This window comes from Brienomyrus brachyistius, chromosome 2, assembly GCF_023856365.1.
Source record: "Brienomyrus brachyistius isolate T26 chromosome 2, BBRACH_0.4, whole genome shotgun sequence".
NCBI classification, from domain to species: domain Eukaryota; kingdom Metazoa; phylum Chordata; class Actinopteri; order Osteoglossiformes; family Mormyridae; genus Brienomyrus; species Brienomyrus brachyistius.
Window position 1 is genome coordinate 23,292,453 of NC_064534.1, and position 18,726 is coordinate 23,311,178.

Consider the following 18,726-nt stretch of genomic DNA (forward strand, 5'->3'; position numbering starts at 1 on the left):
CACACCACAAAACCAGCTCAAGAAAGTTGATTTGACACTTTTAAACATGCAAACGTACAGCACTGTGCAAAAGTCTTGGGCAGAGAAAAGAAATGTCTAAAGCTATTGATCTGAATGGTAAGTGTACATTTGCTTAGGACAAAAAAACACAATTTAACTTATACCAATTAAGAGTAATACAACAAAAAATAACAGGAATTTCTTCTGTTTTTCCAAATCGTTTCTGATATTTTGTTGAATGGCTAATAAAACACCACTTCAGTTCCCAAACCTCTCCTTAGGGGCACCTCAGCCATTCCATGTTTATATTAAATTTCACCACCAGCTTACTTATTTAATTCATGTAATTAGCTTTACAAAGTCAGTGAGGTATTGATCAACCATATGAGGTGGTAAATGCTAAATGTGCTATGAGGTGGTTGAGTCAAAAATTACATGGGTGAATTGGCTGGTTGCTGCATATATTCAGGTGATTTTAAGAGAGGTTTTTAAATGGTTCAGCTAAGACATTTTGATGGCATAATAGCATAGTTTTACACCAACATAAAGATAACCATTTCTGTGACTGCCGAAGACTTTTGCACAGTACTCTATGCCATTTTCACCAAGTTTACATCTGGGTCATCATCGCTGTACATACAAAAATTCACAACAGGCCTTTCACAGAACAAATCGCCCGACGCACATCATGAATACATATTTCCGGTAACATAAGAAAAAAACATTTATCTCACAAATATGTGCTGTTCATCAAAGGGTACCAAAGTGTAACATAGCATTTGTATCTTTCTAGATTTTAGCAATTATGTGTACAATTCAGTGAACTTATTCTTAAGACTATGGGAAGTGAATATGGTTGTGTCATAGTGTGCAATGTACATATTGTATTTCTGTTCATTTCAGATTTTTGCATCAAAGTAATGGTTTTTGAAATTATGTCACAGCAATTACAACAGACAGCATTAACATACATGATCCATGATAGCAGTATTTTTAGTGTTTCACTATACTGTACCTTGCATACCAGTGGGGCCAAAGCTTTGTCGGGTCAAAAAGATAGCATGGTCATGGTGCTCACAGTGCTTGGGGTCAGCTTTCTGCTGGATAAAAGCCCAGCGACAGACATTCTCCAGGCTCCGAGAAGGGTTCTCTCTTTCTATAAGACTGACGGACTAGAAAGAGAAATCATAATCAATAGTAAGGTTATTGTTATACTTATTTATAATCAAGCTTGCTATTCTCTCAAATAACTGGACTGCAGAAATAAGATATTTGGGAGTAAATGGAAAAAAATCAGCCCAGATTAGTTACCATGTTATCAATTTTGTGAAATGATACTATATGATAAGTATTAAGTATATAATTTAGTTTAGAGATGTACGTTTGTTTGGAGCTTTTACCTTTGGATATCCAAGCATGATCATTCGCACAAGGACTACGTTTATATGAAAACCTAAAGAGACATCATGATATATTTCATTGACCTGTAAAAGAAGAGGCACGGTTCAGTAACAATTTAACAGATTGTTTTGCTGTCTTTTGTTTGCCGTGTTCATTTTATTTTGCTAGTTACAAAATAATATAATTTTCATATTTTCTGATCGTTTTGATATACTATACTGTTGCACTCCAGATGCTTTGTGCAATTCATTTTATTTATTCTCAAATCTGACAAAGAACACAGGCAAAATTAACTGAACCATTCCTGACATAGAACACAGACAAAACAAACTGAGGTGCCTTATCCACATTGTCAGGTTTTTGCCTGACAGTCCCTGAGTGCATGGAAAAAAATGCAAGAAACAGGCAACTAGTGGGATCTGGGTCTGCTAGAAAGTTCGAGATGAGATACGCTATAATATTCTTGAACACGGGACAAAAAACAGGCAAGATTGGAACCAGAAATCCAAACAAAAACCTGCAAACAGGAGACTAGGAAACTCCGCAAGATTAAGAGCAGAAAACTGGATAACTAAAATAATACTGATAAACTCTACGTAGGTTTCCATGAGTAACCTAAGATAAACAACTCCAGGAAAGAAATTAAGCAAAGCTTGTTGTTCTTATTATACAGGTATATTCCCTAACAGCCTCTCTTCTGGGACTGGGTGCCAAATTGAACCCGACAGGTCTGCAGAGACTGACACCCAAACTGAACCAAGAAGGTACTGATACCCACTTGGTTCTAGGATTCAAACCTGGACAAAATCCTATAGAACGGTGTTTCACAAACCAGTCCTCAGGGACCTCAAGACAGTCCACGTTTTGGCTAAATGTGGACTGTCTGAGAGTGAACTGGGAGGGAGCAAAAACATTTACTGGGAGTCCCTGAGGACTGGGTTGTGATCACTGTTAGAAAACACTTGGGAGAATTAATTAGGTGGGATGGACCAATCACCTTCCAGAATAAAGGACATGGGGAGAGGAAACTTGCATGTAACACATCAAAACAAAGCACTCACCATCAGACACTTTTTTTACAGCCTTCCAATCATAGGCCTGACGGCCATGTATCTGTACATGTACATGCATAAAGTTGGCACATTTTCCATGTGTTTTTTCCTCTCACAGATGTGTGTATGGTTTAGATAAACTGGTGTTTTTAAATTGCCACTGATACATACACCCTCTGAAGGTCTTCTGTCCTATCCTAGCCCATTGTGGCCCTGAACTGGATAAATGATGCCAGACAATTGACATCGGAAAACAGCTTTAAAAACATCTGAGTTTTCCCTATTAAAGGAGATAATTTTATGTCTGTAGAAGAAGTGATATTCTCAAGAGAAAAGGTACATTCAGTGGCTGCTTCATTACGTACACCTGCTCGCTAATGCAAAAAACCTGATCATCTAAGCAGCAAAACATGTGACTACAACTGAGTGCACAAAGCAGTCAGACAGAGTTAAGAGGTTCAGATATTGTTTGACTAAGCATTAGAACAGCTAACATGCCTGATAAAAGTGTTTTTAAATGTGGTGTGATTGTTGGTTCCTGATTTGTGTCTAATGCAGTAGCCGCAGAGCGCAAGGCAGGGTGCTGTTCAGGGTGCTGTTCAGTCTTTATCCTCTATACTCCTTACATTAATATATTAATTTAAGTCATAATGTAAAAGACAAATCCAGCCGAATATGACTTATTTATAATAATACAAATGTTTCCAACCATCAAAAAACATCCGGTCAGAAAGCCACTTCAATAAATATAAATTTAATTTTGTAACATTTCAATATGGCCAGTAGTTGAACTGTGGACTTCCAGTTTGTTTACATGAATAACAAAACACTCGCTGCACAAAGCATACTGATCTTGGTATAAGGGTCCAATGATCGAAATCTCTTATAGTGCTTTAGTCTAAAAACAAGCTAAAATGCCCAAAGGCAGCACAGTTTACATGGCATCCATGACTTTACCCATGGATTTAAGCAGGTACACTGCATATACACATGATTCACAGGACTCAATACATAGCTCATGGCCTACTGAAGAAAATGAGGCCTGATACAGGCCAATCCGTTCAGATTCCACTGAATGGCAGGGGTCTTCACCTGACCACCATGTAAAATGGGGACTACTGACCCTCCCTTCTGATGGATCTCTCGGCCACCCAACAGCCTGTAGCTCCTCAAAATGGTAGAAAAAGGGCAGCCAGTAAAAAGACGAGTACAATGACATATCAAAGCCCCACCTAACCCTAACCCTAACCCTATCCTGCACAACAGCTTCATTGCTCTGGTCACTGTCACCGCAGTTACTTTTAAAACTTAGAATACAAAACCAGGAATTGAATTAAACAGAAAAAACTCAAACTGAACACAGGCAAGGCTCTTTTTTACACTTTTATCAGCAGTTTTCAAGACTGGGTAAACTGGCCGTGCCATGGGAAAAGTCGAAACAGGATTTACAGTGGGGCAAAAAAGTATTTGGTCAGCCACCGATTGTGCAAGTTCTCCCACTGAAAATGATGGCAGAGGTCAGTAATTTTCATCATAGGTACACTTCAACTGTGAGAGACAGAATGTGAAAAAAAAATCCATGAATTCACATGGTAGGATTTTTAAAGAATTTATTTGTAAATTAGGGTGGAAAATAAGTATTTGGTCAATTCAAACAAGGAAAATCTCTGGCTCTCACAGACCTGTAACGTCTTCTTTAAGAAGCTTTTCTGTCCTCCACTCGTTACCTGTCTTAATGGCACCTGTTCGAACTCATTATCTGTATAAAAGACACCTGTCCACAGCCTCAAACAGTCAGACTCCAAACTCCACTATGGCCAAGACCAAAGAGCTTTCGAAGGACACCAGGAAAAGAATTGTAGACCTGCACCAGACTGGGAAGAGTGAATCTACAATAGGCAAGCAGCTTGGTGTGAAAAAATCAACTGTGGGAGCAATTATCAGAAAATGGAAGACATACAAGACCACTGATAATCTCCCTCGATCTGGGGCTCCACGCAAGATCTCATCCCGTGGGGTCAAAATGATCATGAGAACGGTGAGCAAAAATCCCAGAACCACACGGGGGGACCTGGTGAATGACCTGCAGAGAGCTGGGACCAAAGTAACAAAGGTCACCATCAGTAACACACTACAACGGCAGGGAATCAAATCCTGCAGTGCCAGACGTGTTCCGCTGCTGAAGCCAGTGCATGTCCAGGCCCGTCTGAAGTTTGCCAGAGAGCACATGGATGATACAGCAGAGGATTGGGAGAATGTCATGTGGTCAGATGAAACCAATGTAGAACTTTTTGGTCTAAACTCAACTCGTCGTGTTTGGAGGAAGAAGAATACTGAGTTGCATCCCAAGAACACCATACCTACTGTGAAGCATGGGGGGGGGGAAACATCATGCTTTGGGGCTGTTTTTCTGCTAAGGGGACAGGACGACTGATCCGTGTTAAGGAAAGAATGAATGGGGCCATGTATCGTGAGATCTTGAGCCAAAACCTCCTTCCATCAGTGAGAGCTTTGAAGATGAAACGTGGCTGGGTCTTCCAACATGACAATGATCCCAAACACACTGCCCGGGCAACAAAGGAGTGGCTCCGTAAGAAGCATTTGAAAGTCCTGGAGTGGCCTAGCCAGTCTCCAGACCTCAACCCCATAGAAAATCTGTGGAGGGAGTTGAAAGTCCGTGTTGCTCGGCGACAGCCCCAAAACATCACTGCTCTCGAAGATCTGCATGGAGGAATGGGCCAAAATACCAGCTACTGTGTGTGCAAACCTGGTAAAGACCTATAGTAATCGTTTGACCTCTGTTATTGCCAACAAAGGTTATGTTACAAAGTATTGAGTTGAATTTTTGTTATTGACCAAATACTTATTTTCCACCCTAATTTACAAATAAATTCTTTAAAAATCCTACCATGTGAATTCATGGATTTTTTTTTCACATTCTGTCTCTCACAGTTGAAGTGTACCTATGATGAAAATTACTGACCTCTGCCATCATTTTCAGTGGGAGAACTTGCACAATCGGTGGCTGACCAAATACTTTTTTGCCCCACTGTATATGAATTGTTTTGCCCGGTCGCAGAGAACTCCAAAATGTTTATAATGTCAAGAGAAAACCACATTAGCATTTGTTTATGTATGTGTAAAACTTTTAGAAACTGTTTTGTTTTGATTAGCATCTTGTGACTTTCAGAATATAAACCGGACCAGTGTGTATGTTGTGCAAGTTATTTGAATGTTTTAGGCATTTTATTTCAACAAGGTCCTATTTTTGTGGTATTTTTCAAATAGCGGGTGCAGGTTAAGATTTATTTTGTGTCCATTATTAATAATAATAATAATAATAATAATTGTGTAATAATATAATGATTTTGTTAAGTACCTTGAAGCAACAGTATTGCAAACAGTGCTATATAAAAATGAATTTAATACAAATTCCACACTGATAAACTTTTTTTTACTTGAAAGCATGCTACTTACTGAGCTTCTGTCACTGTGTTAAAAAATAAATGGGGTTTGCTTGAAATAATATCTGATTCTAAACTATTCCTAAAACAACAGGCATGTAGACAAAATCTTTCGATAAGTGTATGAATCACTTCTCAGAAAAAATTATGTATGTACAATTGGCCTCATGAAATGATAGACACTGGTCAACCATAACATTAAAATTACCTGCCTAATATTGTGTAGGTCACCCATGTGCAGTCAAAACAGGTCTGACCCATCAAGGCATGGATTCCACAAGACCTCTGAAGGTGTCCTGAAATATCTGGTACCAAGATGTTAGAAGTAGATCCTTTAAGTATGTAAGGCTTCAAAGCTCAGACTTGTTTGTCCAGCACACCCCACAACTGCTCGATCAGATTGAATTAAGAGGCCAATTCAACATCTTGAACTCTTTTCATGTTCCTCAAACCAATCCTGAACAGGTTTTTTTAATGTGGCCGGTCACATTATCCTGCTGAAAGAGGCCACTGCCACTGAGGAATACTGTGGCGGCTGCCAGTCCTTCAAACAGGGGAAGCTCATATCAGGCCTACGTCATAAAATTCATTATGTTATTTGCACATTAATTCTGCCCTCTGTTCCTTTTTCAGAAAATGGTCTGTGACCCTGTCCTACCAATTGGCCGGTCTCTCCAGTTTCCTCTCAATGACCAGGAGAGTAAGGTTGCTCAAACGATCTTGGCCCATCGTGCTGCGGGTGTATGACTTGACCCGTTTTAAACTGGAGAACAGTTACCCAGATCCCCAAAACCCACGTTTGACCAAACAACACATCCCATTCCCCGAGAAGGTTTCATCAAGAGGCATGGCCAACAGTACATTTTCTTTGTCACCATCAGCCAGTTCACCTTGTCATACCAGGAGAGCTGAAAAGACCTGTTATTTTCCCTAATTTTTGCACCAAATCAATTTTAGGCATTGGTCTGCCCTGCTGTTTAATTATGAGTCACTCCTTGTAAGACAGACTATTAAATAGCTTTGCCAAAAGCAGGTCAACAATATTAGCACCGTCTGCCATTATGAACAGCTTGCTAGCTGGACAGTTTCCCTTCACCTGCAAATCCGCATGGGACTGAACTCGAATCTCTGTAGTGCCGGTTAATTTAAAATATGCTGTCAATCAAAAACGGGTTCCACCCTTTAGGCAGGTCCTCCAATCATTATGCAGCAGCCCTGCGTCCTGGCCCACCCACGGCTCCATTCACTCCCTGAGATGCTGAGCTTCCTTGGAGGTAACGATTTTGGTCCATGTATCCAATAACCGTTCAGCTTTTCTGCAGTGAAAAAAGCTCTTCTGTGCCGGGCCATAGAGCTCCAGTGAAGCTGCGCTTCAGGAGATTTTAATTCACTGCGCTGCACGTAAATGTATGAGAAGAAAATTGCGTCAAACAATAAGCAATAAATAGCTGATTCTGAACGAGCTTGTCATGAAGTTGAATGCGTTCTAGCACAATTTTATTAAAAGCAATACAAATACAGCAGTGCATATATGAGCATTTATTTTCTAACATATTTGACGAAGCAGAGCTTCCCTTGTAGTCTTAGAGCAGTCGACACTGCCATGAAGTGGTATACTTGGTTCATACAAATGTTTAGGTAGATGTTATGTGTTAAGGTAACATCTACATGAATGCCAGGACCCAAGGTTTCCCAGCCGAACATTGCTCAGAGCATCATATTGCCTTCACTAACTTGCCTTCACCCTATAGTATATCCTGGTGCCTTCCCCAGGTAAATGACGCACATGCACCAAGCTGTCTACATCATATAACAGAAAATATGACTCATCAGACCAGACCACTTTCTTCTATTACTCCATGGTCCAGTTCTGGAGCTCATATGCCCATCAGAGGTATACCGGAAATAAAAGCAGCGTATTACCAATCAGGGTATATTTTTTACTTGTTTAAGTATTTGCTTGTGTACAATACTGATAACTGATTATCGTCATCACTGAACTTTAGGGCTATTAAGCATACTGTAAGTTTAGCAAAATGCAGACGACTATATTTAACTGAATTTGCATGCAGGAAACCCTTGATTGAGCCATTTAATATTCATTTGCCAACATCAGTCTTTAAAAAAAACGTTCTTAACTCAAGCATCTTAGATTCGGATTGTGCACTTCGCCCATTTAAGAACATAAGAAATTTACAAACGAGAAGAGGCCCATCAAGCTCGTTTGGGGAGAACTTAATTAATAGCTCAGAGTTGTTAAAATCTTATCTAGCTCTGATTTAAAGGAACCCAGGGTTTTAACTTGCGCTACACTAGCAGGAAGACTATTCCATACTCTAACTACACGCTGTGTAAAGAAGTGCTTCCTCAAATTCGTTTTAAAATGTTCTCCTGTTAATTTCCATTTATGGCCATGAGTTCTAGTATTTAAACTATATCTATTGAAATAAATATTTGGCTGAACAGCATCCAGACCTGTTAGAATCTTATATACCTGGAACATGTCCCCCCTTAGTCTCCTTTGCTCGAGGCTAAACAGATTCAGCTCAGCTAACCTCTCCTCATAAGACATTCCTCTAAGACCGGGAATCATTCTCGTAGCCCTACGTTGCCCCCTTTGCAAGGCAGCAATGTCCTTCTTAACGTATGGTGACCAAACCTGCACACAATATTCTAGGTGGGGTTTTACAAGGAATTATATAATCATAGCATCACCTCCCTTGACTTAAACTCCACACACCTAGAGATGTAACCCAACATCCTGTTGGTCTTTTTTATTGCTTCCTCACACATGGTGAGAGTGGTACATGGAAGCATCAAAATACACACTGAGATCTTTCTTGTAATCAGCTACCTTTATTTCTGTGGAACCTGTAAAATATCTGTACTTTATATTTCTGCTCCGTGCATGGATTACCTTACATTTATTTATGTTAAATTTCATCTGCCAGGTATCAGCCCAGTCGCTAATTAAATCAGGATCCCATTGTAGCTTCTGTGCTGCTAGATCAGTATCTGCTACACCACCCACCTTGGTGCCGTCTGCAAATTTAACCAGTTTACTATATGTATTGGTGTCAATATCATTAATGTAAATTAGGAACAATAGTGGTCCTAAAATTTAACCCTGCGGTACCCCACTGTGAATGTAGGCCAAAAATGTCTTTACTTTAAACATTATACATTTATGTATTCATAACTTTCATAATCAGAGAATCGATTCGTGCAAATGTGGATTTATAACAAAAATCTAAATGTATCTAAAAATTCTACCATGCAAACACATTTAAAATTTACATAACTTGACTGTTTTCTCACTTTTCCTGTTATTTGGTTAGTAGACTGCTGTACTTACAATGTTCATGAGGGTCAGCAGGTAGTTCTGGACATGTTCCTTCCCATGAAATCGCACAACAGAATCATCCACTGCCAGCAGCACCTCAATGTTGTAATCGTTGTCTCCTGCATGCCTGCGTTTCCTGCGAGTCTTGTTTACATTCTGGACAATGTTGTCAAGTGTTCCTGGGGTGTCCACCGAGTCTGAAGGGATGTAGAAAAGGTTCATAAACTCTGTTACTATTAATGACTAATATTACTGCCAATGTGATTTATGCAGTTAGGTGATATGGAATTAAGAGACCTCAGCACATTTTTTTGTTTCACTCATTTCTCAATTTATGGGTGTGTGTCTGTGAAAAATATATTTTCTTTCTTGTGATCTGCAGTCTGGTTCTTCTCTGTTTCTCATTAATGACGGGCTTCATCCTTGCTTTATGAGACTTCAGCTTGGCTTCTTGGAGCCTGATACATACGGTCCTAGCTGTGCACTTCACACCTGCACCTAATGTTACCCATTCCTTTTGAAGGTAACTTGATGTCATCCTCTGATTCATGCGAAACTGCCAGATAACTTAACGTTCACCTCTGACATTAGAAAGTCACTTCTGCCCTCCACCTGGCTGGTTTCTGGTCGTTATACTGCTTTTGTGCCTGGAAGCCGCCTGTCATGTAGCCTTCTGCCAGCAGAACCAAGATTAAACTAGGATTTAAAAATGCTGACTTTTTAAAGATAGAATACAGAGTGATCTTTTAAATTTTCCAAAGCTGTATGTTCCTCCTGTGATGGAATAGACTCTAGGATCCCTTGTACTAGATAATTGGATAGAAGTTAATGGTAGACAGTTAGGAAATACAGATCATCCTCTTTATGTTTTACTTCTGGAGAAATTTCTCTTCTTCATATGTTACAATATGTCCTACACTTCATAAATCAGTAAACTTTTGCACTTATTTCTTCAATGTTACTTTTCTATGAAATGTAAGACATCCATTTCAAATTTCTTCAACACTGAATACTTTGCATTCTTGCCAGCTCAACAAAATTCCTTCTAGTTGTGCAGCCCACATGCTCCCTAACATTACTGTGTGACACACATAAATTACAGTTTTCCACTACGAAGTTCAAATCCTCTTTTTCAGAAATTTCCTGCAGAAAGAGCGTCCCAGAACTCTAAGGTCTAAGTAAGAACTCTAAGTAAGTCTGAAATACAACAATAATATAGCTTTCCAGTATTTTTTCTTGAAAACTTTTTTTTTTTAGAAGAGACTTGGGATTGCCACCCCTATAACAAAAAAAAACAATGACTTCAGTTTTTGTCAGACATTGCAATGTTAATTTTAAAGTGAATGCTACAGTAAATTAGGAATTATAAGTCAATTATAAGTGCTGTTAAGTTTCGACGTTGACATCAAGCTTAAAGCGTCTTGGCAGTGTGGTACAGTTGACCGCAGGTCAACTAGTTTGTGCAATAATAAAATATATATATATATTGACTGCACCTGCAGTCAACTGTACCACTCTGCCATGACGCTTTAAGCTTGATGTTGACGTTGAAACTTAACAGCACTTATCAGTTGAACAATGTTACATCGTTTTTTTATTCTGTGGAAAACGAAAAGTCGATTTGCTGCCCAGATACATTCATCCATCCATCTTCTGTAACCGCTGTCCTATTCAGGGTCACGGGGGGGGCGGATTTTGAGCCTATCCCGGAGGCTATGGACACAAGGCATGGAACGAACCAGGATGGGGTGCCAACATGCACACCTATGGGCAATTTGGTAACTCCAGTTAACGTCAGCGTGTTTTTGGGTTCAACCGTGATCAAAATGGGCCACATCCTTTTATTTATATTTTACTTATATGACCTGTGACATGTTCACGATTCTTATTAAATCTAGCCAGCAGATTGATTTTTCATTTTCCATAGAATAAAAAACTATTTAACATTATCCCACTAATAAACTAGTTTCCCTGCCGGCACTGTCATTATTACATAAAAGTATACTGGATAGCGACTGAATATTTTGAAGATGCAAGCAAAAAATTTATACATTGATGCATTGGGATACAAAAATTATTCCATCTGCTCAATTTTTTCTCCACTACATCTCTTTTTCTGCACTTGTGTGTAACTTCCAAGTTAATGCTGGTACTTGTGGTCAACCAGACAGCAAGTTTATTGCTGTAAGCGCTTCCCTAGCAGTTCATGTTTGAAAGAAAAGTACCTAGTCTGGAATAGGTACTAAAAAAGGGTTCGGAAACTGCAGTATGAACACGACAAAAGGCCCTGGTTCCAGAAAAAGGATCAGGGTCCACAAAAAATTTGAGGTGTGAAAATGCCGAATATGTCTGTCAAGGGAGACACTTATTCTAACATTGTAAAAATAAATATGTCAAATTAAAAATGAAAAATATAACAAGTATAATCCACAAAAGCTTAAGCTCTATAGTCTGTAGCAAGAAACAGTCCTATTTAATTTAATTACAGTTTTTATCCTGCACGTCTCGTGTGTTATGAGACCAACATGATTATTAAAAGCAGCAATGTGGAACAGCACTACAAGACGAAGCACAAATCTACTGAGCAAACATGCCCACTCAAAACTCAACTGTGGGCACAGAAGAACCCAATATGATCAATCCACTGGAATATTAACACAATGAATGTGCTAACAAATGGTCCCCTAGAGTTGATTGGATTTTGGGTCAAGATAAGAAACCATTCACTGATGGAAGGACTATCAAGGATTGTCTGCATGCAGTAGCTGAAATCTTACTTGAGGGAAAACATAGAAAAAAAATCAAGCAAATACCTACGTCAGCATCATCAGCTACAAAGAAAACTGAAATATTAATCTTGCATAATTCATCAAATAGTTTTGTGTTCCACCCTGTCAGACAAGTAAGCTGTGGTGATGAACACAATGATAAAAAGGATGCCCTGAAAAAGTTCATCAAATTCCCATCAGCATAACACGCTCAGGGAATTCCTCAGAGAAATTGATGCAAATCCGCCCATGCCTGCTGCTCCGCCCGAGGACCTGGCGCCGCCCATGCCTGCTGCTCCACCCGAGGTCCCGGTGCTGCCCACCCCCGCTGATCCGCCCAAGGTCCCGGCGCCTCCCCCGCCTGCTGCTGTGTCCAAGGCTCCACCTCCGCCTGTCCCAGCTCTGTCCAAGGCCCCTCTGCCTCCGCCTGTCCCTGCTTTGCCCGAGGTTCCTCTGCCTCCCCCGCCTGCTCTGCCTGCACCTGAAGTCCCTGCTCCCATGACCCTAGTCCCCGAGGAGGTCCCAGACTGCCCAACCACCGCTCCTTTACTCTTGGGGGAGGAGGAGCTTGAATGGAACCCCTCGGGGATTTCTCTAATGAACCCACTGGACCCCTCTAGGGGACTGACTCCCTCCACCTTCGCTCCAGCGGGGTGAACCCCGGTCAGGTCCCCACCAGTCAGTGTCCCTGCCCCCTGGCTAACCCTCTGTCCCTGTTGCTGTGGCTCCTGGGGCGCCTGCGGCCCCTCCGACTCCCTCTCGGTGATTGCCTCGGGCTCCTGCTCAGTGGTCACCTGTGGGACCCCCTCCGACAGCTAGTCTGCCGCCCTCAATCCCACCTCTGACGCCTCGTCGGTCACCTGTGGGTCCCCCCACTACTGCTCGTCGGTAGACAGTGCCTTCGCTTGCTGTGGCTTTGCTGTCGCCTGCGGCAGCCTCCCCTCCCTCCTCGCCTCCGCCGGGGTCCCTCCTCGCTTTCTTCGCCTGTCCCACGGTCTGCCTCCTTGCCTCCTTTGGGTTCTCTTCCTGCTCCTGTCTCACAGTTGCCAGGAATCCCTACGGCTCCGGTGTTCCAGTCGCCTGTGGCCCCACCAGGCTGCTGCCCATTGCCCGCTGTGGCTTCCTTGGGCTCCCCCTTGTCCGCCGTCCTGGTTTCGGCCTCCCTGTTTTGTGGTCCTCGTCCTTCTGTGTCTCCCGTGTTTATTCCTCATCCCTTCGTTCCTCCTCTGTCTGCTCCTCGTCCCTTTGTGCCTCCTTTGTTCACTCATGGCCCTTTTGTTCCTCCTGTTGGTGTTTCCCCTGTGTCTCCTTTTCTGGTTTGTCTGTTTGCGTTTCCTGTTCTGTGTCAGGTTTTGTCATGGTTTTTGCCCTTGTGCCTGTTTTGTGTTTCGGTCCTGTTCCCTGTGCCCCGGTAATGGTTTTATCTTGTTTTTCAGGTCCTGTTTTCCCAATCTCGTCCTGTCCGTCGTTCTCCTTGAGGCATGCCCAGAGTGCCCACCTTGGGGGGGGTTCTATCACATCCCTCCGTCCAGCCCACCTCGTTAACCCCATATTTATTCCAGATTGTGATCAGCCGTTTGGTGTTGTTTCCGGGTTGTCCAGTGTATTTTAGTCTGCATTCAAGTCTGTTTCCACAGGTCAGTCATTAACGTTGTTGATCATGTGCTCCCATGTCTGCCTGCTCCGTAATAAACCCTTTTGTTTTGGATTTCGGTCTCCCGTATCCTGCTTCCCCAGCCGATCATTACACTCTCAAAGAAGAACATTATACTCTGTGGAGAATTACTAGGCAAGTACTATTCCTGGATACAATTTTTAGAAAAAGTTAAGAGAAGTGTATTGCTTCCCTCCTTGGTAAATCTAACACTTTAATAAGGCTTAGTTGAGGTTACATCAGGCAATGAAGGGGGTCAGGAACTGAATCAATTTTCAAGTCTTTCTTAGCCAGTGTATGAAATACTTTGATGCATAAGAAGAGGCACTACCCTTCATGCATATCATAACCTTTTTTAAGCTGCTGACTTCTTCTTGTGCCGATGTTTAAAGAAGGTATGTTTTATAACTTGACAGCAGAGCTTGTAGTTTTTTACGCCATCTGCAAGTCGCAAAGAACCAATATGTTCATCAATAATAAATACAATCCACAGCATCACTCCTTCACCACCTTGTTGATGCTTGAAGAAGGTGTCCATCCATGGGCCCATCCATCTACTCCAAGAGTCACTCTCATCTTATATGTCCATAAAATCTTTGTAAAAACAGCCTTGAGTCACATCCATGCCCACTCTTGATGTTTTAGCTTGTGTGTCTTATTCAGTTGAGGTTGTATTTCAGCCTTTGTAACCTTAGCAATGTCACAAAAGAGTTTCTAGAAGTCTGCTCTTTAATTTGACATATATCATTGGCAGCTAATATGAATCATATTCTCTCCACATGTTTCTTCCATATTCTTTGGCGGCTGACCATGAAACACTCAATTGCATATTTTAAAAGTTGAGCAATTTGATTTGCACCCCTTTGACTGGCATTTCCTGATTTTGTTATTTTTCTCTGCTGCTTGCAAGGTCCTTTCTGGCCCATTTTAAAAGTAATAATAATTTGCTTAATACTTTTGCACAGGAAAGTCTCTACAGTTTCCTGTTTCTCTGCAAACAGAAAGTACTCAGAACAAATACAGAGCATGCTCTATTCTTAAACAGTCAATTATTAATTGGGGACTAATTCAGAATGAAGCTGTGGGTCTGAAGAGAAGATAGAAGCAAAATGCACATTTACCTAATAATTCTGCACATGGGGTGTGTGTTTATATATGGTGATTGGTGAGGCCATGGGAGGCATTTGATTTCATTCAGGTGTTCATGAAACCACTCAGATTTGCTCCTTGCATATAGGGGGGCACTATTATTTGAGAATTTGTGGCATGAAGTGCACATCCATCCATTTTCCAAACCGCTTATCCTATTGGGTCGCGGGGGGTCCGGAGCCTATCCCGGAAGCAACGGGCACGAGGCAGGGAACAACCCAGGATGGGGGGCCAGCCCATCACAGGGCACACTCACACACCATTCACTCACACCTACGGGCAATTTAGCAACGCCAATTAGCCTCAGCATGTTTTTGGACTGTGGGGGGAAACCGGAGTACCCGGAGGAAACCCCACGACGACATGGGGAGAACATGCAAACTCCACACACATGTGACCCAGGCGGAGACTCGAACCCGGGTCCCAGAGGTGTGAGGCAACAGTGCTAACCACTGCACCACCATGCCGCCCCATGGAGTGCACATGGTGTTGTAAAATGGACTCAAATTTCTGGGCTATTATATGACACAGCAACCATCAGACAGAAATTAAAAGCTGAAGGCATTTTTTTTTTACTTTCCCCAAACATACCAGTCCATTGTACTCCATTTTATTGTTTTGAGGTTCAGGTTTTGTGTTTCTAATACCAAAGGTTTGCCCTTGCATACAAATGGTTTCTGAAGAACAGCTCCACCATAAACTCCTGCTGTGTTAAGTTCACGACATACAGCTTTTGTTTGAGGTCGGGATGAAAAGCTGATTCAATAACTGTACTTAGTGATGTTTAATAGTAAGCTTTTCAGGTAATTATTCCTTGCAGTTTTTTCAGGTGTGATATATTCTGGCATGATTGTTAAGACTGTTTCCTTTGACACATTAAATGATTGTATGGTTTTTTGACCAATGCACCTGGAATTCAAGGAGCTAACTTTTTGACCACTTTGGAACTGCTATATGTCGCTGTGAAAACTCACATGTCGAAGTGAGTAAGGAGCAAATGTTGGTAATATACTGTATAATGTCATGTTTGGAAGAATAAGTCAAATAATACAAATGAGAACCAATTAACAAATGGATAACGATTACTGCATTATACCTAGGGGCATACTTAGAAATTCTGGGTCTGCCAGGGTATCCATGCCCCTCTGACATCCCTGATGATAAAGTCTGTCTTGTACTCATTTAGTGATCTCTAGTCTGTAAAACATCCATAATGTGTTGTGCTATATCATGTGTTACATCAGATAGTTTCCCGTTGAAATACTCATATTACTAATAAACACATTTTGAATGCTAGTAAAAGAAGAGAACATACCAACGACCTGATAGTCTATTGACGTGCCTGAAGAAGAATGCAGAACATCTGATCTTCTGTAAACCACATGGACTCTCCCCTCCTTTTCCTGCTCCTGAGTTCCCCTCTCCAGGGGCTCAATGAAGTATTCATCGGAGTCAGTACGAATTATTCCAGCCTGTCAAGACAAAAACAACATAAAAATTTAGAGACATCCGATCCCAATACAAATATAAAAATTTTGAGCATCTGCCGATACCAATCCATTTTTCCCCTTTATCAATGACTTAGCATTAAATTAAATATATGTATAAAAAACATTTCAATTAATATAGCAAACTATTTGCAATTAGTGTTGTAGCAGCATTGTTTGAGTATGATAAGAACAGAAAATATAATTGTCATGTTACTCAAGAAAAACTATACCGCTACACTACAGGAAGAAATCCACAGCTAACATGGCTCAGACTGTCTGCTTCTTTGTTTTATTCAGTAATACTGTGACTTCCACAAAAATGACAAGAAATATTTATCAAACTGCAAACTGTGCAATCTGTTTACAGATTAAATATAATAAAGAAATCAATCATAAAAATATCACTGTATACCCTATCATAAAAATATCACTGTATACCCTATCATAAAAATATCACTGTATACCCCAAGTAACCATTCCTAGTCAATAAAAGTACACATATGTACACAGATAAAGCTTTTACGTAGTAACTAATCACACTTAAAGAATACAAGTCTGAAGACATCTAGTTTGTATCACTGTGTTCAGACTTGAGAAAAATCAGCCCTAGCCTTACATGCATTGCAGCCTACAGTTACTGTTTTGTTCCTCCTGCAGCACAAAGTACAGCTTTCACATTCGCAGGCTTTAGGGGTAGAAGATCCCTCACAAATCTGAATATGAATGTGAATGTGTGAATGTGAATGTGTGAATGTGAATTCAGGGAAGATAAGCACCACTAACCTCAATTCAAAACAGTCTGCTAGGCTGAACGATGACATAAAAACATTACATATTACCAATTTCTCAAACTGTACGGTACACTTTGCATATCAGATTATTTTGTCAATGCATAGCAAGACCTCAAGACCTATGATATACAAACCATTTAAATTATATCAAATAAACATGCTTTATTTGCAATTTGCACAAGTTCAGGTACATCGGAATGTTTCTCTTTGTTGAACCCATCTTGCTCTCCAGGTTTGGGGGTCATAGTGCAGGCCAGCTAATGTGCAGCACCCCAGGAACTGGGGGTTAAAGGCCTTGCTCAAGGGCCCACAGACATTCAGGGCTGTTTAGAGCTTGTTTGGTCAATCTTCTGATCACAGGCGCAGAGTGTAAAGGACACGCATTTCCATCATAATTTTGAGATAACAAAAGCTGTTATCTTCAGATCACAACTTATTTTCACCCGGGATGTTACAGCATGTTTAGCAGGTTGGTTGGCTATACATTATCATCATGAACCTAAACACGTTCGATTTCACTTTGATCATGGGCCGTCATAAGGAGAAATACCTGTTTGTCAGTGCTATACAATAATCATATTAGTGTTCATTACTCAAGAATAAACTCAATCACAGTTACTCAAACTAAATCACAGTTTTGAATTAATTTTCCAAGAAAAGGGATGATTACAATAGACAAGGTTGAGCTGTTAAAGCATTGTAACTTTACATCTGTAATCGAGAAGACATATTTATAGACAGTTATGTGATGATTACTTCTCACTAGATCTCTACTAAATAGTTAACAGAAGAAAGAAAGAAACAAAACATTATGAGTAATTCTGATTATTAACTTTCATGTTAGGGTTTGGGGCGGCATGGTGGTGCAGTGGTTAGCACTGTTGCCTCACACCTCTGGGACCCGGGTTCGAGTCTCCACCTGGGTTACATGTGTGTGGAGTTTGCATGTTCTCCCCATGTCGTCGTGGGGTTTCCTCCAGGTACTCCGGTTTCCCTCCACAGTCCAAAAACATGCTGAGGCTAATTGGAGTTGCGAAATTGCCCGTAGGAGTGCATGTGTGAGTGAATGGTGTGTGAGTGTGCCCTGCGATGGGCTGACCCCCCATCCTGGGTTGTTCCCTGCTTTGTGCCCATTGCTTCCGGGATAGGCTCTGGACTCCCCGTGACCCAGTAGGATAAGCGGTTTGGAAAATAGATGGATGGATTTTAGGGTTCAAACAGGGAGTTTATTCAACAGCATAGTCCTTTGTGCTGATGCTGTGGCATAAACAGTGAAGTGATGGCAGTCGTCTACATCACCACATCAGGAAAACGTGATCTCGGGATAACTTTTATTATATTGAGATCATGAGAAACATAAGTCATGATATTGAGACAACAGGAAGAAGAAAAACAATCAAGAGATTAAAAATGCACATTTTTCAGCAATGAAAAGTCACACAGTCAGGCTGGTTGCTGTGACAGAGATAGGTGGCAAACCCAAGCCAACAGTTTTAATCTTAAAGATATAGAATGCACTTACACTAACAAATATTATGCATCATATTATATGATTTTATATGATCCAATTTTCAGTATTGTTTCTCGCTTCTGCATTACCTGCCTGGTTCTGCG

General features: G+C 41.0%; 1 protein-coding gene across 4 annotated transcripts in view; it reads right to left on the reverse strand.

The window, feature by feature from the left end:
• Nucleotides 1-18,726, reverse strand: part of adamts3 (ADAM metallopeptidase with thrombospondin type 1 motif, 3) — a 54,056-nt gene that overhangs the window by 21,784 nt on the left and 13,546 nt on the right. For 3 of the 4 annotated variants that reach the window (XM_048998808.1, XM_048998803.1, XM_048998790.1), the window contains exons 4-7: nucleotides 16,147-16,303; nucleotides 9,273-9,457; nucleotides 1,401-1,484; nucleotides 1,016-1,172 (exon numbers count right to left, since the gene is read on the reverse strand). In XM_048998808.1, the coding sequence (XP_048854765.1) occupies nucleotides 1,016-1,172; nucleotides 1,401-1,484; nucleotides 9,273-9,457; nucleotides 16,147-16,303 (583 nt within the window). The remainder of the gene's footprint in view (nucleotides 1-1,015; nucleotides 1,173-1,400; nucleotides 1,485-9,272; nucleotides 9,458-16,146; nucleotides 16,304-18,726) is intronic. The other variant, XM_048998795.1, reaches the window with a different exon arrangement.